At 50.0% G+C, this 18,129-nt stretch overlaps 2 protein-coding genes across 2 annotated transcripts; one reads left to right on the top strand and one right to left on the bottom strand.

Moving 5' to 3' along the window:
- Window positions 1–747: 747 nt before the first annotated feature.
- On the bottom strand, window positions 748–2,127 carry FAM43A (family with sequence similarity 43 member A). Its single transcript, XM_065748059.1, has one exon. The coding sequence runs from the start codon at window positions 1,867–1,869 to the stop codon at window positions 781–783; it is 1,089 nt and encodes a 362-aa protein (XP_065604131.1). The 5' UTR covers window positions 1,870–2,127; the 3' UTR covers window positions 748–780.
- Window positions 2,128–5,012: 2,885 nt separating this feature from the next.
- LSG1 (large 60S subunit nuclear export GTPase 1) lies at window positions 5,013–16,454 on the top strand. The gene is given in 14 exon segments (XM_065748525.1): window positions 5,013–5,221; window positions 5,297–5,414; window positions 5,579–5,699; window positions 6,706–6,792; window positions 7,664–7,750; window positions 8,824–8,884; window positions 9,610–9,786; window positions 10,968–11,390; window positions 11,672–11,773; window positions 12,548–12,707; window positions 13,007–13,135; window positions 13,721–13,800; window positions 14,397–14,570; window positions 15,909–16,454. Coding segments are annotated over 14 exon segments (1,980 nt in total). The 5' UTR covers window positions 5,013–5,140; the 3' UTR covers window positions 16,089–16,454.
- Window positions 16,455–18,129: the final 1,675 nt, after the last annotated feature.

Below are 18,129 nucleotides of genomic sequence, written 5' to 3' on the forward strand. Positions count from 1 at the left end.
GGGACACGTCGCTCTGCCCCCACAGCTCCTTTCAGCAACGCGCACAAATAAGGTCACACGGCCGCAGCCAGCCCGCTTCTTTTAAATTATTGTCTTTATTTTCGTCACGTATGTGCGAACAGAGGAGATCGCGATGGTGGTGTTCTTAAAAATAACCAAATGTATTTGCATACATTTCCCTATGTACAGGTGAACAGCCACGAGTAGAGATTTCTTTTGCACAGCAAAAGATTTAGAGCACTGAGACCAGGGGTGGGACCGGGGCCCAAAAAAAGGGTCTAAATTGAAAACGGTCATAAAAAATAAATTCACAACAGTGCAAACCTCTCGGACACGACAGCACGATGGAGTGACTTTAATGTATAAAACGCCCCCCCCCCCCCCCCCCCCAGCCCCCTTCGGATGTGAGATTTCTAACTGTAAACAAGGCGCAACACCTCCCCTCCCTCCCCAGGGAAAGCTATTCCAGGAATTTGGCAGATCTTCAAGGGCCGGGAAGGAGGTAAACAGCCCGCAGCCACCTCCCGTCCGCGGGCCACGGCGCGCACGGACGGACCGGGAGGGGCCGGAGGGGCTGGGTGCCGCCGGCGGAGCGGATCCGACGCCTCCCGCTGAGGCTGCAGGCTGCCGGTAGGGACCGCGTGCAGCCGGCGGAGGGGGCCCGCAGCTCCCCGCTGAGGCCGCGAGCTCCCGGGGTACAGCCGCTGCTCCCCGGCGGAACCTCGCGCTCCCGGAAGAGCCCGAGCGCCGCCGTGTCGTCCCCCCCCACCCCCCCGGCGCTCAGCCGCTCTCCGGGTCGCCGGGGGAGGGCTGCTCGGCGCCGTCGCAGGGCGGGGCGGCGCCGTCGGGGCCGGTGCTCTCCAAGGAGGACTCGCTGCCCGTGCTCTCCCCCGAGAGCAGCCGCCGGACGCCGAGGTCGGCGCGGAGCGAGCGCAGGTCGTTGCCCAGGCTGAGCTCGCCCAGGTCGCGAAGCAGCCGGCCCAACTCCGGGCCCTCCCCGCGGCCGGCGCCGGCACGCAGCAGCTCGCCCTCGGGCTCGCCCAGCGCCTCTAGGATGTCCTCGCAGTCGCAGTGCATGGCGCGCTCCTCCTGCTCCTCGCCCAGCAGGTCCTCCGTGATGGAGCCCAGCTTGGGCGCGCTGCGGCTCCGCTCCACCGGCGGCTTGTAGCAGCACTGCCCGTTGAGCAGCTTGCGCAGCGGCACCAGCGGGATGCTCTGCTCGCCCACCAGCTGCTGCTGCTGGTGCCGCGCGTCGTCCCGCTTCTTCAGGCGGCGGAACTCGGCCAGCGCCGTGGCCGAGGTCTGGTAGAGCAGCAGGGCCATGGCCTTCGCCTTCTCGGGCTTGGAGACGAGCACGGCGTGGCAGCGCAGCATCACCGCCTTGTGCTTCAGCTCGTGCCGGTAGATCCAGGCGAACACGCGCGGCAGGCGCGGGTCGGCCACGCAGTAGGTGACGCGGTGCAGCAGGTAGAGGTGGCCGGGCCGCCGCAGCCCCTTGTCCTCGGCGTGGGCCATGCGGATGCCCTGCGCGCTGATGGTCAGCTTCATCTTGGTGCCCTGGCGACCCGCCTCGCTCTTGCTCCAGATCTTGCAAACGGCCAGGTCGGTGCAGCCCTCGCCCTTGGACTGGATGGTGGTGGCGTTGCCCAGGTAAAGCACTGTGTACGTGGGGTCCTCGCTGGTCACGCGGAATTTCCGCCGCTTGGAGCGGAACATGCTGCCCACGCGGTGCAGCGCGCTCTCGGGGCAGGCGCGGGCCAGCGAGGTGAGCGCCGAGTAGTGCACGCTCACCGCGTAGCCCTTGGGCTTGCTCTGCCGCCGCGCCTCGCCCGCGACCAGCTCCACCTTGCTCCGCTTCCAGGGCAGCATCGCCCCGCGGAGCCGCGGCTACGCGCCGCGCCGACGGCTCCTGCCGGGGGAGCGCATGCCACGGCTGCGGCGGCGGCGGCTGCGCTGCCCGCCCGCCTCACATCCTTGCGGGCGCCGGGCCGCCGCGCCGTAGATATAGGCGGGCGCCGGCGCTCCGCGGGCGCGGAGAGGGGAGGCCCCGCGCACCGAGGGCGGAGCGCCCGCTTCCCGCGGCCCGCGGAGCCGCCGCCGCGCTGCTCCTCGCCCGCCCGCCGCCGCCGCTCTGCGCCGCCCGCCGCGGAGCCCCGGGCCCGGCCCCGCCGAGGGGAGGGAGGGGGGCGGCGTCGGCCCCGCCCGGAGCCGGGGCGGGAGTGGGGGGGAGCGGGGCCGCTCCGCCGCGTCCTGCCCTGCCCTGCCCTGCTGTCCGTCCACGCGTGAGCGTGCGCTGCCGGCCCCGCTCTTGCGACACCGCGTTCCCTCCGGTTCGGTGAGCCCGGCTGCGGTGCCTGCAGCGAAGCCCGGCTGTTACGGATGAGTAATGCTTCGCGCTGCTCGTGTGCGGCGGCAAATCGTGAGCAGCTCCCTGGCAGCTTCTGGCTGAGGTTACGCGAGAGCGCTCACGTACGTTATGAGGGCTGTGGGAAGCTGCTCTGTGGGTCGTGGTGGAGCTCCTCGCGCCGTGTGTCGCATCCTCTGCCAGAAGAGGAGCGCGTTCTGGAGCTGCAGGGAGTGGCGCTCCGTCAGGATTTGAATGAATGCAGAGTGAGAGCAGTGCTTCTTAGTGCAATAAGAGGTACACAAGTACGCTTACTTGTTCCCCGCATCATTTATAGAGTCCGGATCAATTGCAATAAAGTGATATTATTTATTAGCATGACATTATGCCATCTAGCAGGTTACTCGGGAACTGCGCGTCACTGCAGCACCCCGTGCCACGTTAGCCACAGCGCTGCTGTTTGCCTCCATCCCAGACGCAGCCCTGCACCGGTGCGGCTCTGTCAGCGTGGCCCCAAAGCACTGCACAGGGGACATCCTGCGTCTGTGCTTCCAGAGGCACTGCAGGATGGTGCCTTGTGGCACCTGGCGATGGAAAGCGTCTCCGTTCAGTTCCTCACCAGACTTCCCCTCCCACTGCAGTGGCTCTTGCTCCATCAGTGCTCCCGATGGTGGTCTTTTTCTGCTTCGTTTCCCAGCCTGGTGCTGATGCTGCAAGAGCAGCAGCACAGAGCTCTGCAGGGCATGCACAGCCCAGCTGCCCACAGGGAGCAGCCTGCTCTCTACTAGTGTCACACACCAGCAGCTACCATGCATTGCCTGCCTCTGTGCACCCACCCAGAGAGCTTTTCAGTGGCGTGGGAAAGTCTGGGAGATATAATCTCTCCTGAGCCACCCAGCCTTCCCTGCACACAGTGCTGCGCATGGCTCTTGGCACAACTCCCCCTTCCTGCCCCACTCCACCTCCTCCTCCTCCTCACTGCTGCTGCAGGACCACGTTCCTGATGTTGGTGTCCCACAGCTGGAGCTGGTGTGGGGGTCTGCGTGGCTTTGTGGAGAGCAGTGAAAATATGATGCTTCTGCCAGGACAGAAGGGAAAAATGGATACCATGAGGCCACATTCATAGGGATGTATTGACTGTCAATGCATGAGTTATGTGCATGCTCTGCGTAGTAGTGGCTCTCATCTTGCTGCTGCAGCAGGCAGGCAGAATGAAGCACTTCAAATTGGCATTTTGGTATTTTTCCAAAACAAAGTGGTTTAGAGGATCTGTAATTGTGATAAACTGAAGTTTCAGCCCTTTGTCTTAAAGGAAGTGTCAGGATTTGCCATTGAATGGAAAGCCTGAGTGGGTCTCAGGCCGAGGGGCAGGATGGGAGCTGCGTCTGCTGTGCCAACGCTGCTCCTCCGGCCTTGTCTGTCAGCTGGATGCTCAGGCAGCCCGAGGTGTGCCAGCCGAACGGGACAGACGGCATGGGGCATGCTCCGCTTCCAAGGAAAAGCTTATTAATGCCTCTAACTGACACTTCCTGACAACCTACATGGGTGCCAAAGGGCAGCATCACCCATCCCGATGGACCAGAGATTGGAACAAGCAATGTCAGGAGGGAGTGAGGACCATGTGGTGACAGCCCTGTGCCCCCTCAGCACACCAAGGGCTGCTGCCTGTGCTGGGGCACACCTCTTGCTGCAGTTGTTTTTCAGCCACCCAGGGCAGGCACACCCTACTTCCTGCACGGGCGGCCCCAGCATTTCCTGCTGCTATAATTAGAATGACAGCGGGGAATGGGGTGCAAACCCTCCCCAGCCTTTGGGGATGCACCGGGCACTGTCCTCCCGCTGCAGCTGAGGGGCAGAGTGGCACCAGGGCAGCATCCTGTGCCCAACATGCAGCGGGCAGCAGTGGGGAGCTGCAGCCAGCCCTGCCAGCTTCCTGCCCGCACCAACACATAGCCCTGTGGTTGACCTTCCTGTCTGTGCCAGGCAGGAGCGTGATTTTATCTCTGCAGCTGTGGAATGACTGCAGTCTAAACAACTCACCCAAGGGCTGCAGCGGGATCGGTGCCATCCCAGGGCTCAGCCTGCAGCATGCAGCTCCCTGGGGTGCTGCTGCTCCAAAGAGGAGCGAGTCCCTGAGCGCAGTGACCCCAGGTGTGGCACAGACACACATCGCATGGCCCTTCTGCCAACAGCAGGGCTCTCTGGCCCAGCTGTGCTCTGGACCCACAGAGTGAGGCCATCATCCCTCCATGCTGATGGGTTGGGATGCGGCTGAGGACAGGGGGAGCCGGGCAGATGCACCCCACACAGAGCGGGATTGTCTGTGTGTCATCTGGGAGGGGGGAAAGTGTGGGGGGGGGGGAGGATTGTATAATGCTCGTGGGGCTGGGGTTAGTGACACCGCTGAATGGAGCGTTGTGAAACTGCATGAATAATGAATGGCCGTCACATGAATGTTTCAGGCACAGTGCTGAGCTCTCGCAGCGCTGCCTCGGAGGGAAACGGACGAGAAGTTGCCCGGAAAGAACAATGTTCCCTTGAGGCAAAATGTGCCGGTGTCACGGCGATTGGAAACGAGCTGCCGCTGCCGAACGACTGCAGCGGTTAGCACGCTGAGCCCGACCGGGCACGAGCCTCCATCCCCCCGAGGCGGAGCGCCGCGCCCCCCAGCGGCGGTGCGGGGCCGCCCGGAACCTCAGCGCCCGGAACGCGGCTCCGGGGCGGCGGGGAGCGGCGGAGCGCTGTGGGCAACGGGCGGGAAGCGGGGCGGACGCACTTCCGGTTCCGCCGGGCCGCATGGGAAGGAAGCGGGGCGCGGGGCTGGGTCGCTCTCTGCAGCGGCAGCGCGGCTCGGAACGGCGCGGCGACGCGTCATGGGTAGGGGCTGGGGTGCGGAGGGGGCTGGGGGGAGAGTCAGGGTTCGCGGGGTAACGGCAGTGTCTGTCCCGGCAGCTGCACGTCAGCGAGGTGGGCGGCGAGAGCGGCCCGGAGCGGTTCTCGGCGGTGGAGCAGAGTCCGCTGGAGGAGTTCCTGGCCACGGCGGAGCTCGCCGGCACGCGCTTCGTTGCCGGTGAGGGGCTTGGGGGTCTGGGAGGTGGCCGGGAAGGGGAGCGGGGCTGGGCCCGGGGACGGGCCGTGGTGTCCGGAGCCAGGGAGGGGTCAGAAGGGGCGGGAGTGGCGACGGGTGGCTGGCTCGGGGTGACGCTGCCGTGGTCTCTCCCACCCGCTCCGCAGAGCGCCTGAACATCCAGTTTGTGTCTGCCCAGAGCCGCACTGGCCTGCTCACTGCACAGGAGGCCCGGCACGTCCAGCAGCTGCATGAGGAGAACCGGCAGTTCCTGCGCATCCCTCGGAGGTGGGTCCTGCAGGGTTGGGCCGAGACCACGCTGTGCGGCAGGCTGAGCTGCAGACCTGGGGTCAGCGTGCTGCTTCACCAGTGCTATGCTCGTGTAGAAGCCATTGCCTGACCTGCACGAACCTGCTCTAAGCAGCAGTGTAGCTGCCTGCAGGTGCTGCTAGCCCCAACGTGTCTGTCTTGGTCGGGTGCTTTACGGCTCAAAGCCTGACACTGCTGGAGCTGCAAACTTTCCAGAGCTCTCACAGCCCAGAAGGTCAGCCATATCCTGGGCTGCATGAAAAGAAGTGTGGCCAGCAGGTCTGTTCTGTGCTGGTGAGACATTTCACCTCGAGTACTGTGTCCAGGTGTGGAGTTCTCAATACAGGAGAGACATAGACCTGTTGGAACACGTCCAAAAGAGGGCCACAAAAACAATCCAAAGGATGGAACACCTCTGTGTGATAACAAGCTGAGGGAGCTGGGGCTATGCAACCTGGAGAAGTCTCTGGGAAGACCTGAGAGCATCCTGCCAGTATCTGAAGGGGACAGACTCTTTAGCTGGGTCTGTTGTGATAGGACGAGGGATAATGGTTGCAAACTAAGAGAGGAGAGGTTTAGGTGGGTGTAAGAAGAAGTTTTTACTATGGGACCTGATGGAGTTGTTCATCGTGGGGGGGGGTTGGACTAAATGGCCTTTGAAAGTCACTTCCAGCTTAGATGATTCTATGATTCTCTCTGTGTGGTGGACCGTAATTGAACACCCTGCAAATGTTAGCTGCAAAACCAGCTTTGTGAGATCTGTCGCGTATGGAACAGCAGCCTCTTGTGTTAGCTGGTGGGATTTAGAGGGAACAAGGAAATGGAGGGGTACTTAAAGCTCCAGAAAAGAGATGTTGCACGAGTGAATTACAGCCATGTCAGTGTAGCTGAGTGAGTAGTGCCTGTGTTCTTCATAAACGTATTGCATTATTTAGCAGTTATACTATATACAACTGACCATTCACTCCAAAATTGCTTGTTTCAGGCCATATTGGGATAGGACAACCACTTCTGAAGACTTGAAGCAAGCTGAGAGAGAGAGCTTTCTTGAATGGAGGCGACAGCTTGCCCAGTGAGTATGTCATGTGTGCCTGCAGCAAGTGAACTGGTTGGAATCTGTGACACGGGCAGCAGTGGATTGTGCTCATCCTTTCTAGACTTCTGAAAATGATTTTTCTCAGTGGCATTATGCACTTATTCTTGAAGTATGGACATTCCAGCCACAGTTCACATGCATCTTCACCATGAGCTCTGTGTAGTTCTCTTGTGCGTGCATGATCTTGTACTGTGTGTAGCCAATATTCTTGCAGTGCCTACCCATAGTTGCTGCTTCCCGTTCTTGAGATTCTGTTATCTGGTTTGTTAAAAATGCTTCATGAAGCTTTGTCCCTGTGGTTCCTCAATGTTCACAATGTTCTTCTCTTGCCTGCGGAGTGAAGAATGTGTTGTCTAGGAGCAGCAGTGCTGCCCTGAATTTCTATAACATGATGCTGCCAGCCCCGTCTAGAGCGGATTGTGCTGCTCCCATGCTGGCTTGGCAGGTTAGGTTGTATTATTGCATGCACATGATGAACCCATTTTACCCTGAGCAAAGTCACTCATGCTCTGGTGTGTTAAAGATTGTATAGACCAGTTTCAAGTACTGCCCCAAAACACATTGTTTTCTCACAAGTGAAACCTGATGGCTCTGAAATTTTACAAGCGTTCTTTTTGTGTGTGTTTGTGCTTTCCATGGTTTACTGCTTCTCCCTTATTGCAGACTGGAGCCATTGTATCCCCATTGGACCAGTTTTCTGTTAGCAGAAATAGTACTACCCACTGTTTGAGTCTAGTTATTATAGCTCTCTCTGCAACTAATGCCTCCTGGGTCTGAGGAGGAATTGATGTTGTGCTCATTGCCTGACATAAGCCAAATATAACATCTTTTCTCTGTTTTGCCATAGCCTTGAGGAAGAAAAAAAGTTAATTCTAACCCCATTTGAACGAAACTTGGAATTTTGGCGTCAGCTTTGGAGAGTCATAGAAAGAAGGTAACAAAAAAAACCAATTTGCTTTTTAAAATTATTGTGCATTGTTCTTTTTTTTTTTTTTTTCCACGAATTGAAGCCTTTGAGTCAAGTATCAAGTGTCTGAACACAGGGAAAGCAGTTACAGTAAGTCATGTTTCATTATCAGCTCTGAAGTGACTTTGCTTTGAAGTGATCAAAAGTTGATGCCAGAAGGAGCAGCTGATTGTAGTGCATGTTGGGTCTGGGCATGGTGACTGTACAGACTGTATGATTTGAATCTGAGGGTTATTCAGATGCTGCTGCCCTTGGCCTCTTCCAGTAACCACCACGTGGGAGGCATCTTTTGAGAATGTTCATTTGAAGTCTCTTGCCAAGATTAACGCTTGCCCCTCTCTCTCAACCACACAGCTATATCCTGACTTCCAGGGGTGAGAGGCAAGGAAGAACAGCTAAATAGCACTTGGAAAGAAAGAAAGCCTTTTGGTCTTTGGCTTTCTGTCATGCAGAGAAATTGCAGCAGTGCACAAAAGAGAACAGCCTGTCATATCACAGAAATAGCTTTGTTTGCTCTGCAGAGCTGGAATACAATAGGAGCGCTATCTCCTAAGTTAATCTGATGGAGGCATTTAATTTCACTGGTCATTAAGTTTGAGAACATCTCTTCTGATTTTCTTAAAATTGAAAAATACTTGACCAGTGAGGTCATGGTGAGCTGATCCTTTCACAGAAGTGGCTTTGTACTGGGTTGCACTGGGGCCGAGTGGGTTAGGAGAGCTGGGTTAGAATCATCTGCTGCACTGTATCACCACGTGCACTGTGAATGTGCAATCTGGGGTGGCTGCACTGTGTTATTAACGCCTTTCTGCTCATACTGCAATGAGCACTGTGTAGCAGCATTGGCTAGTGGCATACACACGGCTCTTGGGGCATGTGGGATGCTAAGATGCTTTGTTAATTAAGTGAATGTACTTAATAGGATAATGCAATTAAAATAAGTGAAATTCATAACAAAACCTGGAAGTGAGTAAAGCATTATTTATTTTTTTATGGCAGTATAAAGAGGAGTATTTTACAGTGTTCCTTTTATTTTTCAGTGACATTGTAGTCCAGATTGTGGATGCTAGAAACCCCCTTCTGTTTAGATGCCAAGATCTGGTAAGTAAACCATCTTCCTGCTCATTTTCGTTGTTATTTCTAAGAGCTTATGCATGTGATTTATTTATTTTTAATACATTAAGCAGTGTAACACCTTGAAACTGTTCTACTTTTGTGCTTAACTGAATACCTTAGGCAAGTATTCTTAAGTTCCTTTTCATGTTTCACACAAAGTATAGTTAATTTAAGGGCAGTTCTGCAGGCATGACGTTGCAGATATCGTATTGTTCCTCCTTACCCACTAGCAGTGCCCATGCTTAACCACCTCACTTTTAATTCCGTTGTGCTGTGGGTGATGGAATGAGCAGTGTGATGGAATAAAAATGGTGGTTATCTCTGTAATGAAAAAAAGGATTAAAAATTACTGAAGGGACAACTTTGTAATGAAAAACTGTAAAGTACTGCATCAGTGCAATACAAAATTGCTCCGACAGCTGCTCTTAGGAGTGCCTGCTGTGATGTGCTGGCTTATATCTTGCCATCAGTCTAAGCAGACAAGACATTTGCATTTGTGGCCAGAAATAATGTGTACTGCAGTAGTTGAGCTCTTCGGCTTTGTGCTTGTCGCTGTCTGCACAGCACTGCATCTGTCTAGCCCAAGAGACAGTAAACCTAGCTATGGTCGCATGGAGCAGGATGGTGTAACTTGTCTTGCTGCTTTTCTGTTACCCTGGGAGAGGAGTTGAAACCTTGGTTAGAGCTTATTCTTCCCTTGCTTTCTTCAGGAGAGTTATGTTAAGGAGGTCAGCAATGACAAGGAGAACATGATCCTGATAAACAAAGCGGATTTGCTGAGTGAAGAGCAGCGGGCTGCTTGGGCACAGTTCTTTGAGAAGGAGGGTATTAAAGTGGTGTTCTGGTCGGCGTTAGCAGAGTGCAGACGTCTCTCTGGAGAACCACAGGTACTGTGGGTGGCCAGTTCAAACTGGGCATGTGCTGAGTGCCTCCAGTAACTTGTTTTGCAGTTACCTCTCTGGTATACCTAAGCTCCTTTCAAGGAAAGGCACAGTCTCAGGGAAGGATTTCTCTCAGGACCTGTGTGGCTGTAAAACAGCATTTTAATAATTGATTTGGGGGCAAAAGTGAGGGGGGTAAAAAAGTTCCTCCTAACATGTAATCTAAATCTCTTTTAATCTTTTCTAGTTTAAAACCATTCCCTCTTGTCCTATTTCTATGTAAAAAGTCAGTCTCCCTCTTGCTTATAAGCCTCCTTCAGTGACATGGGGTCTTTTCCAAGAGAGACACTGAGGAACAGAGTTATTTGTAAGAGGACTTTTCTCCCCTGGGAAGCAGTGGTATTTCTTAACCTAAAGTAGCTGAGAACTTTTCTTTGTCCAGTGGATCAAATGTACTGTTGCCTTGAGTTACAAGTTACCAATAAATGCCACTTCATGTTTTACTTGCTGCATTTAATACAACCATCAGTATTCAGCTATGGAATGTCCTGCATTTCCTTTCAGGAATACCTGTTCCTCTGGATCACACTACTTGGGTAGAATGTTTTTACAGATTGATACAACTGTTGGTTGTGTTGTCTTTTTCAGAAAGACTGGACGAAGTACTGTTTTATGAGGAGCTCTTTATTCTTAAGTGTGAAATATTTGCAGGGAAAAAAATATAAAGGATTGAACTGAAAGCAAGGCATCTTGAAATTACTTTTGAAACATACAGACCTGAAACAAAATGTTTTCGTGTTCAGAACGCTTTGAAAATATTTCTTCCATTCTAATGCCTGGAGCACTTGATAATTTTCAGAAAAGCATTTGCTAAACTCTGCTGCTACTGTATGCAGTGTGAGCGTGTTCACAGTTGTACTTCTAGACATGGAAAAGCCTCTAATAACTTCACAACAATGCTGACAAGACCCCTTGGAATGTTTTTTCAGTCTCCTAAAATGGACTAATTGTTTGTACGTTCTACTTCAGTCCCCTAAATCAACTAATGTGACATTAGGAGTTAATTGCCAGTCCTTGGGATCTGAATGACAAAAGGATGGTTGACTTGCACTACAGCAAGTGCAGTAAACAGCCATGCTCTTTGTGTGCTGTCTTTAACTTTCGCCTATGAAATACTGTTTACGCAGGAACTCGGTGCTGACAATGGAGCAGAAGACCTGAGTGATTCTGAGGAGGAGAGTTCCAGCCAAGAAGATGTCACTGCAGAAGATAGTGCAGAAAGCACATCCACGGGCAGTGCTTTGCAAACTGAAAACCAACCTTTGCTTAGTGATGAGGACAGTAGTGATGAATATGAAGACTGTGAAGATGATGAAGAGGATGCCTGGCAAACCTGTTCTGAAGATGAAGGTGGGGACAAAGTAAATGCTATTTCCCCAAAGAGTGTGGAAAGGAGAACTGATACTGTTGCTGTACAGTGTGTAGTTCAAGAGCAGAACAGGAACGTCAGGAACTATAGCCATCTGGTACAGAGAAATGAACTGCTGGAGATATTCAGAACTCTGCACAATGGACCAAGGGTGAAGGATGGGGAAGTAAATGTTGGACTGGTGAGTTGGACCTTGTGCTTAAAATGGGACTGGCTAAATCTGAGTTTTAAATCTATAAAACTTCTAAGGGATGCATTCATGCTGTAGCCTGGCTCCTTGTAAGGGTAAAAAGCTAGCAAGCACAAATCACTAAGGGTTTTGTGGAAAGATGAATTCTGAAGTTGGTGGAATGCAATATTCCACACTGCTTGCCTGTATTTTCAGTACTTCTTATTAAAATGCTTTTGTGTCAGAGCATGATCCTGCCTATTATCACTGTTACCCTTCCACTTGTCATCCAGGTGGGTTACCCTAACGTTGGCAAAAGTTCGACAATCAACACAATTCTTGGAGATAAGAAGGTGTCGGTGTCTGCTACACCAGGCCGCACGAAACACTTCCAGGTATGGCTGACAAAGAGCTTTGCTGTATTTGCTTAGTTCTGTGGTAGAAGAGAACTTCATAATGAAATACAAATTAACACATGAACTTACTGAGAGCTCTTTTTGCCAGCTGATCTCTGCCCAGCAGAGTTTAGGTTAGAAAGGGTGGTCTCAATTTATATAATCTTGCAACTTCAGGCCTTGCTTCTAAACTCGTGCTATGCTTTGAGAGTGTCTCAAGAGAGCTGCTGTCCCATGGGAAATATTTTCCATGTCTCAATCTTACTTAGGTAGCTTCACCTCCTGAAACGAAATGTTCCTGTAAATAGCTGAACATCAAGCTTCAAACCATCCCTTCTTGTCCTTAGTTATTGCTGGGAGCATGCTGCCTTTTTCTTATTAACCAAGTGCATAATTTTGAATTTGCAACTCCATTGATATGGTAGACATTGTGATATCTGTACTTCTGCAGTCTCCCACCTATGTCAAAATGTCCAATGCTGAAGTTAAAGATTTCTGGAATGCTTTCTCTTCTGACTGCGACCCATGAGATTGGAGAGCTGGAGATCTGCCTACCCGGATCTGGGCACCTTGTTTAGGAATTTAGGAAGGACTGCTGTGTTCTGCATAGGATTTTCTTAATTCACTGGGGCCAGCAGGACAGGCATTTGTATTAGTAAAGTTTCTGCTTATTCTCATTTGCATCTGTTTCATCACTGCATTTGATCTCTTGTTTCTTTTTTCTCCATGAGCACTGACTTGCCTTGCTGAACTCATTGTGTATTTGTTGTGTAGACTCTGTATGTGGAGCCTGGCCTGTGCCTCTGTGATTGCCCTGGTCTAGTGATGCCATCTTTCATCTCCACCAAAGCAGAGATGATTTGTTCTGGAATTCTGTCTATAGACCAGATGAGGGACCATGTTCCACCCATTTCTTTAATATCCTTTGCATGAGGTTTGTGTGAATGGCTGCAAGAGGGTCTGAAATACGGGGTGTAGCATGTTGCAGCTCTTCTAGGTGTATGCGTGCTCATGCATTGAGAGCAGAGGGGGTGCACGTTGGGTAAAACAGCTCTGCTGTGTTTTTCTTTCCTTGTCTCATTGTAAGTTTATCCTGTTTGTCCTTTTATTGGACTGGCATTACTTTTCTGGTTTGCGACAAAATCCAAAATAATTTTTAACCTGTGCTCTTAGAGTGATGTGGGCAAAGATTACTTTCGTAGCCAAAAGTCACAAAGTGGTTTCCTTCACTAGTTTATGTTTGTCAGCATATCCCACGAAACATTTTGGAAGCAACCTATGGAATAAACATCGTGAGGCCCAGGGAAGATGAGGATCCAGATCGAAAGCCGACAGCTGAAGAATTGCTAACAGCATATGGATGTGAGTGGTGATCCCTTTAAAACCCATCTCCTCTACTGTGTGTACGGTCCTGAAAAATGGCCTTAGAAGATTTTAATGTCAGGTTTGTTATGCATTGAGCCTCCTTACCCTTCTCTCATGAAGGGCTTCCGTTAACAGCTAGTCTCATGTGTTACCATGGTGCTTTGCCAATTTCATCCAACAGATGTAATGATTGTGTTGTGTTGGTTCATGAAATGTCCTGCCAGTCTGTAGTACCGTGCTGTACCTTCAAGTTGTTCTCTGGCACTCATCATTTTAGATACTTCCCATCAACTGCATCTTGAATTAGACTGAAGAATTGATGCAGTTAATCTTCTCTGGCCTCGAAACTAATGTGGTAAAACAGCAGGTTCCCTGGTGGTAGGGAGATGTCAGCCCCTTTCAGGTTAGGATGCTTCTGCATTTCCTCTGCAGGCATCAGTGTTGTTTTCCTCCACGCTTTTCACAACAGAAGCCTCTTCCAGAGGGAGTTTTGTTTTTTTTTGTTTGAGAAAGGATACGATGTGCAGTTAGGCAGCTGAGAGGAACGAGTTAATTCTGTACTGGCATTTTTTTCTCTTGCAGATATGAGGGGCTTTATGACAGCCCATGGGCAGCCAGACCAGCCGAGGTCAGCTCGATATGTGCTAAAAGACTATGTTAGTGTAAGTTCTTCCTACATTTGGGTTTTCTTTCCTACTGGGAGGTGAACTGGAACTTCTACTGGAGCGTGAAATAAAGTAAATTCTGTTCCTTTGGATAAAATCGTTGTACACTGAAATGCACTTTAGATCAGGCTATTTTTATGTTTTAAATAAATGGAATCATCATCTTTTTAAAGCAGACAGCAGTTCTTCTGGAAGTGAAATCATTTTCGTTTAGTTGAGTCAGTATTTATATACCAGAGGACTGAAGTTCTGAGTGTTGTAGTACCGCGTGCTTCCATAGCACCTGTCAGCAACTTGGTGTTGACTATTTTTTAGTAGAGTCCTCCAGTACTCCTCTGAGAGATTTGTACTGCATTGTTTGAAGGTGGATGTTGCAGCTGAAACAGCTGAAGGAGGTGCTTTGGATTAGAATGATGCTTTAACTTAGAACTTAGTCAATAGGTGCCTGAGAAAAGAGACCAGATGTGCTGACAGGCTGCCAACATGAGTCCCCTGGAGATCCAGGGCCCTTCTTAGCTGTGGGGTTGTTCTCTATCATCTATAGGTCTCTGATTTTTTGTTTGTTTGTTAACTCTGTACCATTATTTCCACAGGGGAAGCTGTTATACTGCCATCCACCTCCTGGCATTGACCCAGATAATTTTCAGCACCAGCATAAAAAGTGCCCAGAGAGCAGAACTGTCCAAGCCAGTGGTCCAGTGAAGCCTAACAAGAATACCAAAGCAAAACAGATTGAAAATGTGGTGGACAAAACGTTTTTCCACCAGGTAAATCTGGAGGGGATATTGTTCAGGAGTTTTTACAGCAACATTGATGTGTTACAGATAATTTAATTTTTTTTTTAAATTATTAGGCTTTGAGGGCGAAGGAGTACTGAGTTGAGTTGATGCTGTTTTGTAGTAGGAGATCTGCACATAACTTCAACCCAAGATCTCTTTGTTCTTTCATTACCTTGTAAATCACTAGGAATGTCATAGGTGACTGCAAGGTAGCTAATGAGGTACACAAAAGTTGGTTTTAAAGGGTGCCAAGGTTGCCCTTGTAATTATGGGCCTAACATCAGTCTTGAGCAAACAAGAGAAGGACAGAGAAAGGACACAGCAACCAAGAATGTGGTTTTGGAATATCTGGTTCTCCAGTCTTAACTTTCCTTGAGAGCACTTATTTAGGGGACATAATAAGCTTCTTTAAGGCAAATTGATTTAGTACCATGTGGTCGTTTTGATTCAGAGCCTTCAGATCAGATGAAAAGAACATGGAATCTGAGTTAAAATCTATATAAGAAATCTGAAAATGAGGTGGAAGATGGCAGTTTCTCTGGTGTGCTTGTTAGGTCCCATAGGGATCCGTTTTGTCCCTACACTACTGAAAAGAATTATTAATGACTTGGAATGAAATGTCAAATCCATAACTGATGAAGTTTGTGTACCTGACTAAGTTCAGAGTGGAGTGTTAGCAGTGATGAGGATGTGTCAGACAGTGTGATCTGTTCTTCTTGGTTAGCTGGGTATGAACAGTGTTTGTTACAGCACAGCTAATGATAGTCATGCATTTTGAAACCAATAACTTTTCAAACCAAAGACCCTTTTCAAAAACAGCTACTCAAAAAGCTGTGACCTGAAAAGAATTTTTGGGATTACCAGATTCTTCCTCTGTCTGCCCAAAGTGCTGTCATGTCTGGCTGTGAGCCCCAGCAGCACAACCCACACTCCAGACTTGAGCAAGTTATTTTAGTCTCCGGCTTTCACAGACGCCAGATTTGTTTGCAAAGACAATGTGTTGTGTGCAAAGCAGAGACTGTGAGAATTGATCTTAGCACCACAGCTTGAGTCTGTCGGAGCTCTGTGTCTGGTAAACATTCCTGCTCTGCTCGTGGTGGTGAGCACTGAGGATCTGGCTCAGTGAAGCACGGCTGCAGGCAGAACTGGAAAGCACTGGCAGACTTCACTCAGCTGCATGGCTTGACCTTTCCTGCAGCTCTGGAGCTGGGGACTGAGCAAGTCTTGTAGGGTTTGAGCTCGCCCGTGCCTGGTTTTATCAATGTATCACAGATTCTTGAGATTACATATCTTATTGGTCACTGGTGACCGTGTCTCCCCTTCCAGGAGAATGTTCGTGCTCTGATGAAAGGTGTCCGGGCTACGATGGGATACCGGCCTGGTGGCGGCCTTGTGTCTGTGCCTGCACCCAATGCTGGGAGCGTGGTGGGAAAGCCCTGGAAAAAACATGGCAACAGGAACAAGAAGGAGAAGGTTCGCAGGATCACTAAGCACCTGGAGAATTAGCCATGGCCCTGATACCCGGCCTTCCCAGAGCAGGCTCTGCACTGTCCTACAGGCGTGGACTAAGGGAAGAATTCTAAGTGGGCATCACTAGCTCACCTTGGGAGCTCTGTGCTGTGGGTTTACCTGGGCAGGGGATAAGAATGGGCTTGATACTTGAAACATCTTCTCTGAGAATGAAAAAAAAGACCTCCAGTATTACCTGGAAGACAGCCCACACATTCGGGTGCTGCTGAGATATCCTTTGAAAGGAAGGAGAAGGAGCTGTGCAGGAGTGTTTTTTTCCTTCCATAAAGGATGTGTTTTCTGTTGGGATCAAAGCAAGCCCTGTAAAACTGACTAAAATCTTTATAAACAGTTGAATCTTAATGAGTGATGTTTGTTACCTTGTGATATCATATTGCTCATCTCCTGGTTTGTGTGGTTTTTTTTAAGCTTGTTTGTTGATGGGACAGGACACTTCAGTGTGTTGAAAAATTCCTTTAAAGTTTTTTTTATTGCCTTCTTCCTCTTTTGCTCAGCCCTGTTTTATGAAGTCGTGTTCTGACACCCCTCCCTGTTTCCCAGCCGGAGGTAGAGCATGGAACACCATGTAAGGAAAGCAGTCTGTATGTCCTTCACACTGAGCTGGTATCAGTTGATTTTTTGATTTCCCATTGGTATTTTAAAACACTAATTTCCATGTGACTGGCAGAAAATCTGCTGGTGCTCATTTGTCCTAAAACATGGTTAGGATTTTGTTTTGTATATCATTGTGTATATTGTCTTGCTGCCTGTTATATGTTGTCTGATCTCAGAAGTATCTTAACAGCAGATATCAGTACCTCAGTACTTGATTCTAAACAGATTCTGCTTACTTGGGGCTGGACTTAAGCAGGACATACTCCTTGTTTTCCATGCTGAGAAAATATTTGTGTATGTGATCAGTGCTTTCATTCCTCCTACAGTACAGAGTAATGACAGCACTAGAAAGGCTCACAAAGTCACTTTGGGCTTTGCTTTTAGGTGGTGGAGCACAGTAACAGATGCGGACACTCTGGTCTCTGTTACTAAAAAAGGAATGCAGTCTTGTAATTTTTTCCTTTGCTTTAAACATGGATATCTCCATCCACAAAAGCAGTTGCTGAGTGGAGCCACAGCACATGTGAGTCATGCAAGCAGACTGCTTTTGCCTTTGTGACCCTTTGTGCACTGGTGCTCTATAGATGATTTCACTGCACTGTGTATGCAAAGGGTCTCCTGACAGCAGAGCTCTTGCCTTGGCTCCTGTTTTCCCTCAAGTCTCTGTGTTCAAGTTCTTAATTACATAATTGGAGGGGAAGATACTTCTCTGCCAGCCATAATTACACTGAATGAATACAATTGATGGTATTTTAAGTCAGTGTCCCATAAAGGACACTGGATTCTCAGAAGACACTATTATGTCTGGTTGTCCTGGAGAATATTTTTGCCTTTCATTCCTGAAGAGAATGTGCCTTAGCTAAATTGGTCGTACCAGACTTTCCCACTCTTGTAGGTGTGGGTTGTGCATTTGTCCCCAGAGCTATTCCAGGGACCTCTTTGCCCAGAAATGTCCCTTTCTTTTTGCCTTGTCCTAAGCTATTGTGAAATTATCCATCAGACTAACTTTGGAGCACCCTTTACATTTTTTTCTGTTCCACTTCTCTCTCGTCGAATCATTTTGAATTCTTAGTTCACACTGCATATGCTTGAGGTTCACATTGGATTGTTAGCAGGGCACAGTTATGTCTCTGAGAGCCTCCTTGCTGGATAGGCTCTTCCAGATCTTCTCAAATGATGGACATCCAAAGCAGCAGGCCCTAGGGAATTCTGCTTTTTGCACAGAAACCTTCTGCTATAAAAACTGCTGTGCCACTTATGTTTGCATGAGTGAATGGGGGATAGCATAAATCTGACTGAGCCAGTCGTGTTTGCTGAAGTGTGTTACATGCAGACAGCTGCTTGCTGTGCTAAAAGGCTCTTGCTTCAATACAGGAAGGATCACAAACGAGAGTTCTGGACCCAAACGCTTGTTAATGTTTTA

The sequence above is a fragment of the Cyrtonyx montezumae genome, unplaced genomic scaffold (assembly GCF_038088225.1).
Source record: "Cyrtonyx montezumae isolate F1298 unplaced genomic scaffold, pur_monq_1.0 scaffold_5, whole genome shotgun sequence".
In the NCBI taxonomy this organism is placed as follows: domain Eukaryota; kingdom Metazoa; phylum Chordata; class Aves; order Galliformes; family Odontophoridae; genus Cyrtonyx; species Cyrtonyx montezumae.

Coding starts and splice junctions, on each gene's coding strand:
- FAM43A (XM_065748059.1), bottom strand. CDS start 1,869: ATGCTGCCCTGGAAGCGGAGCAAGGTGGAGCTGGTCGCGGGCGAGGCG.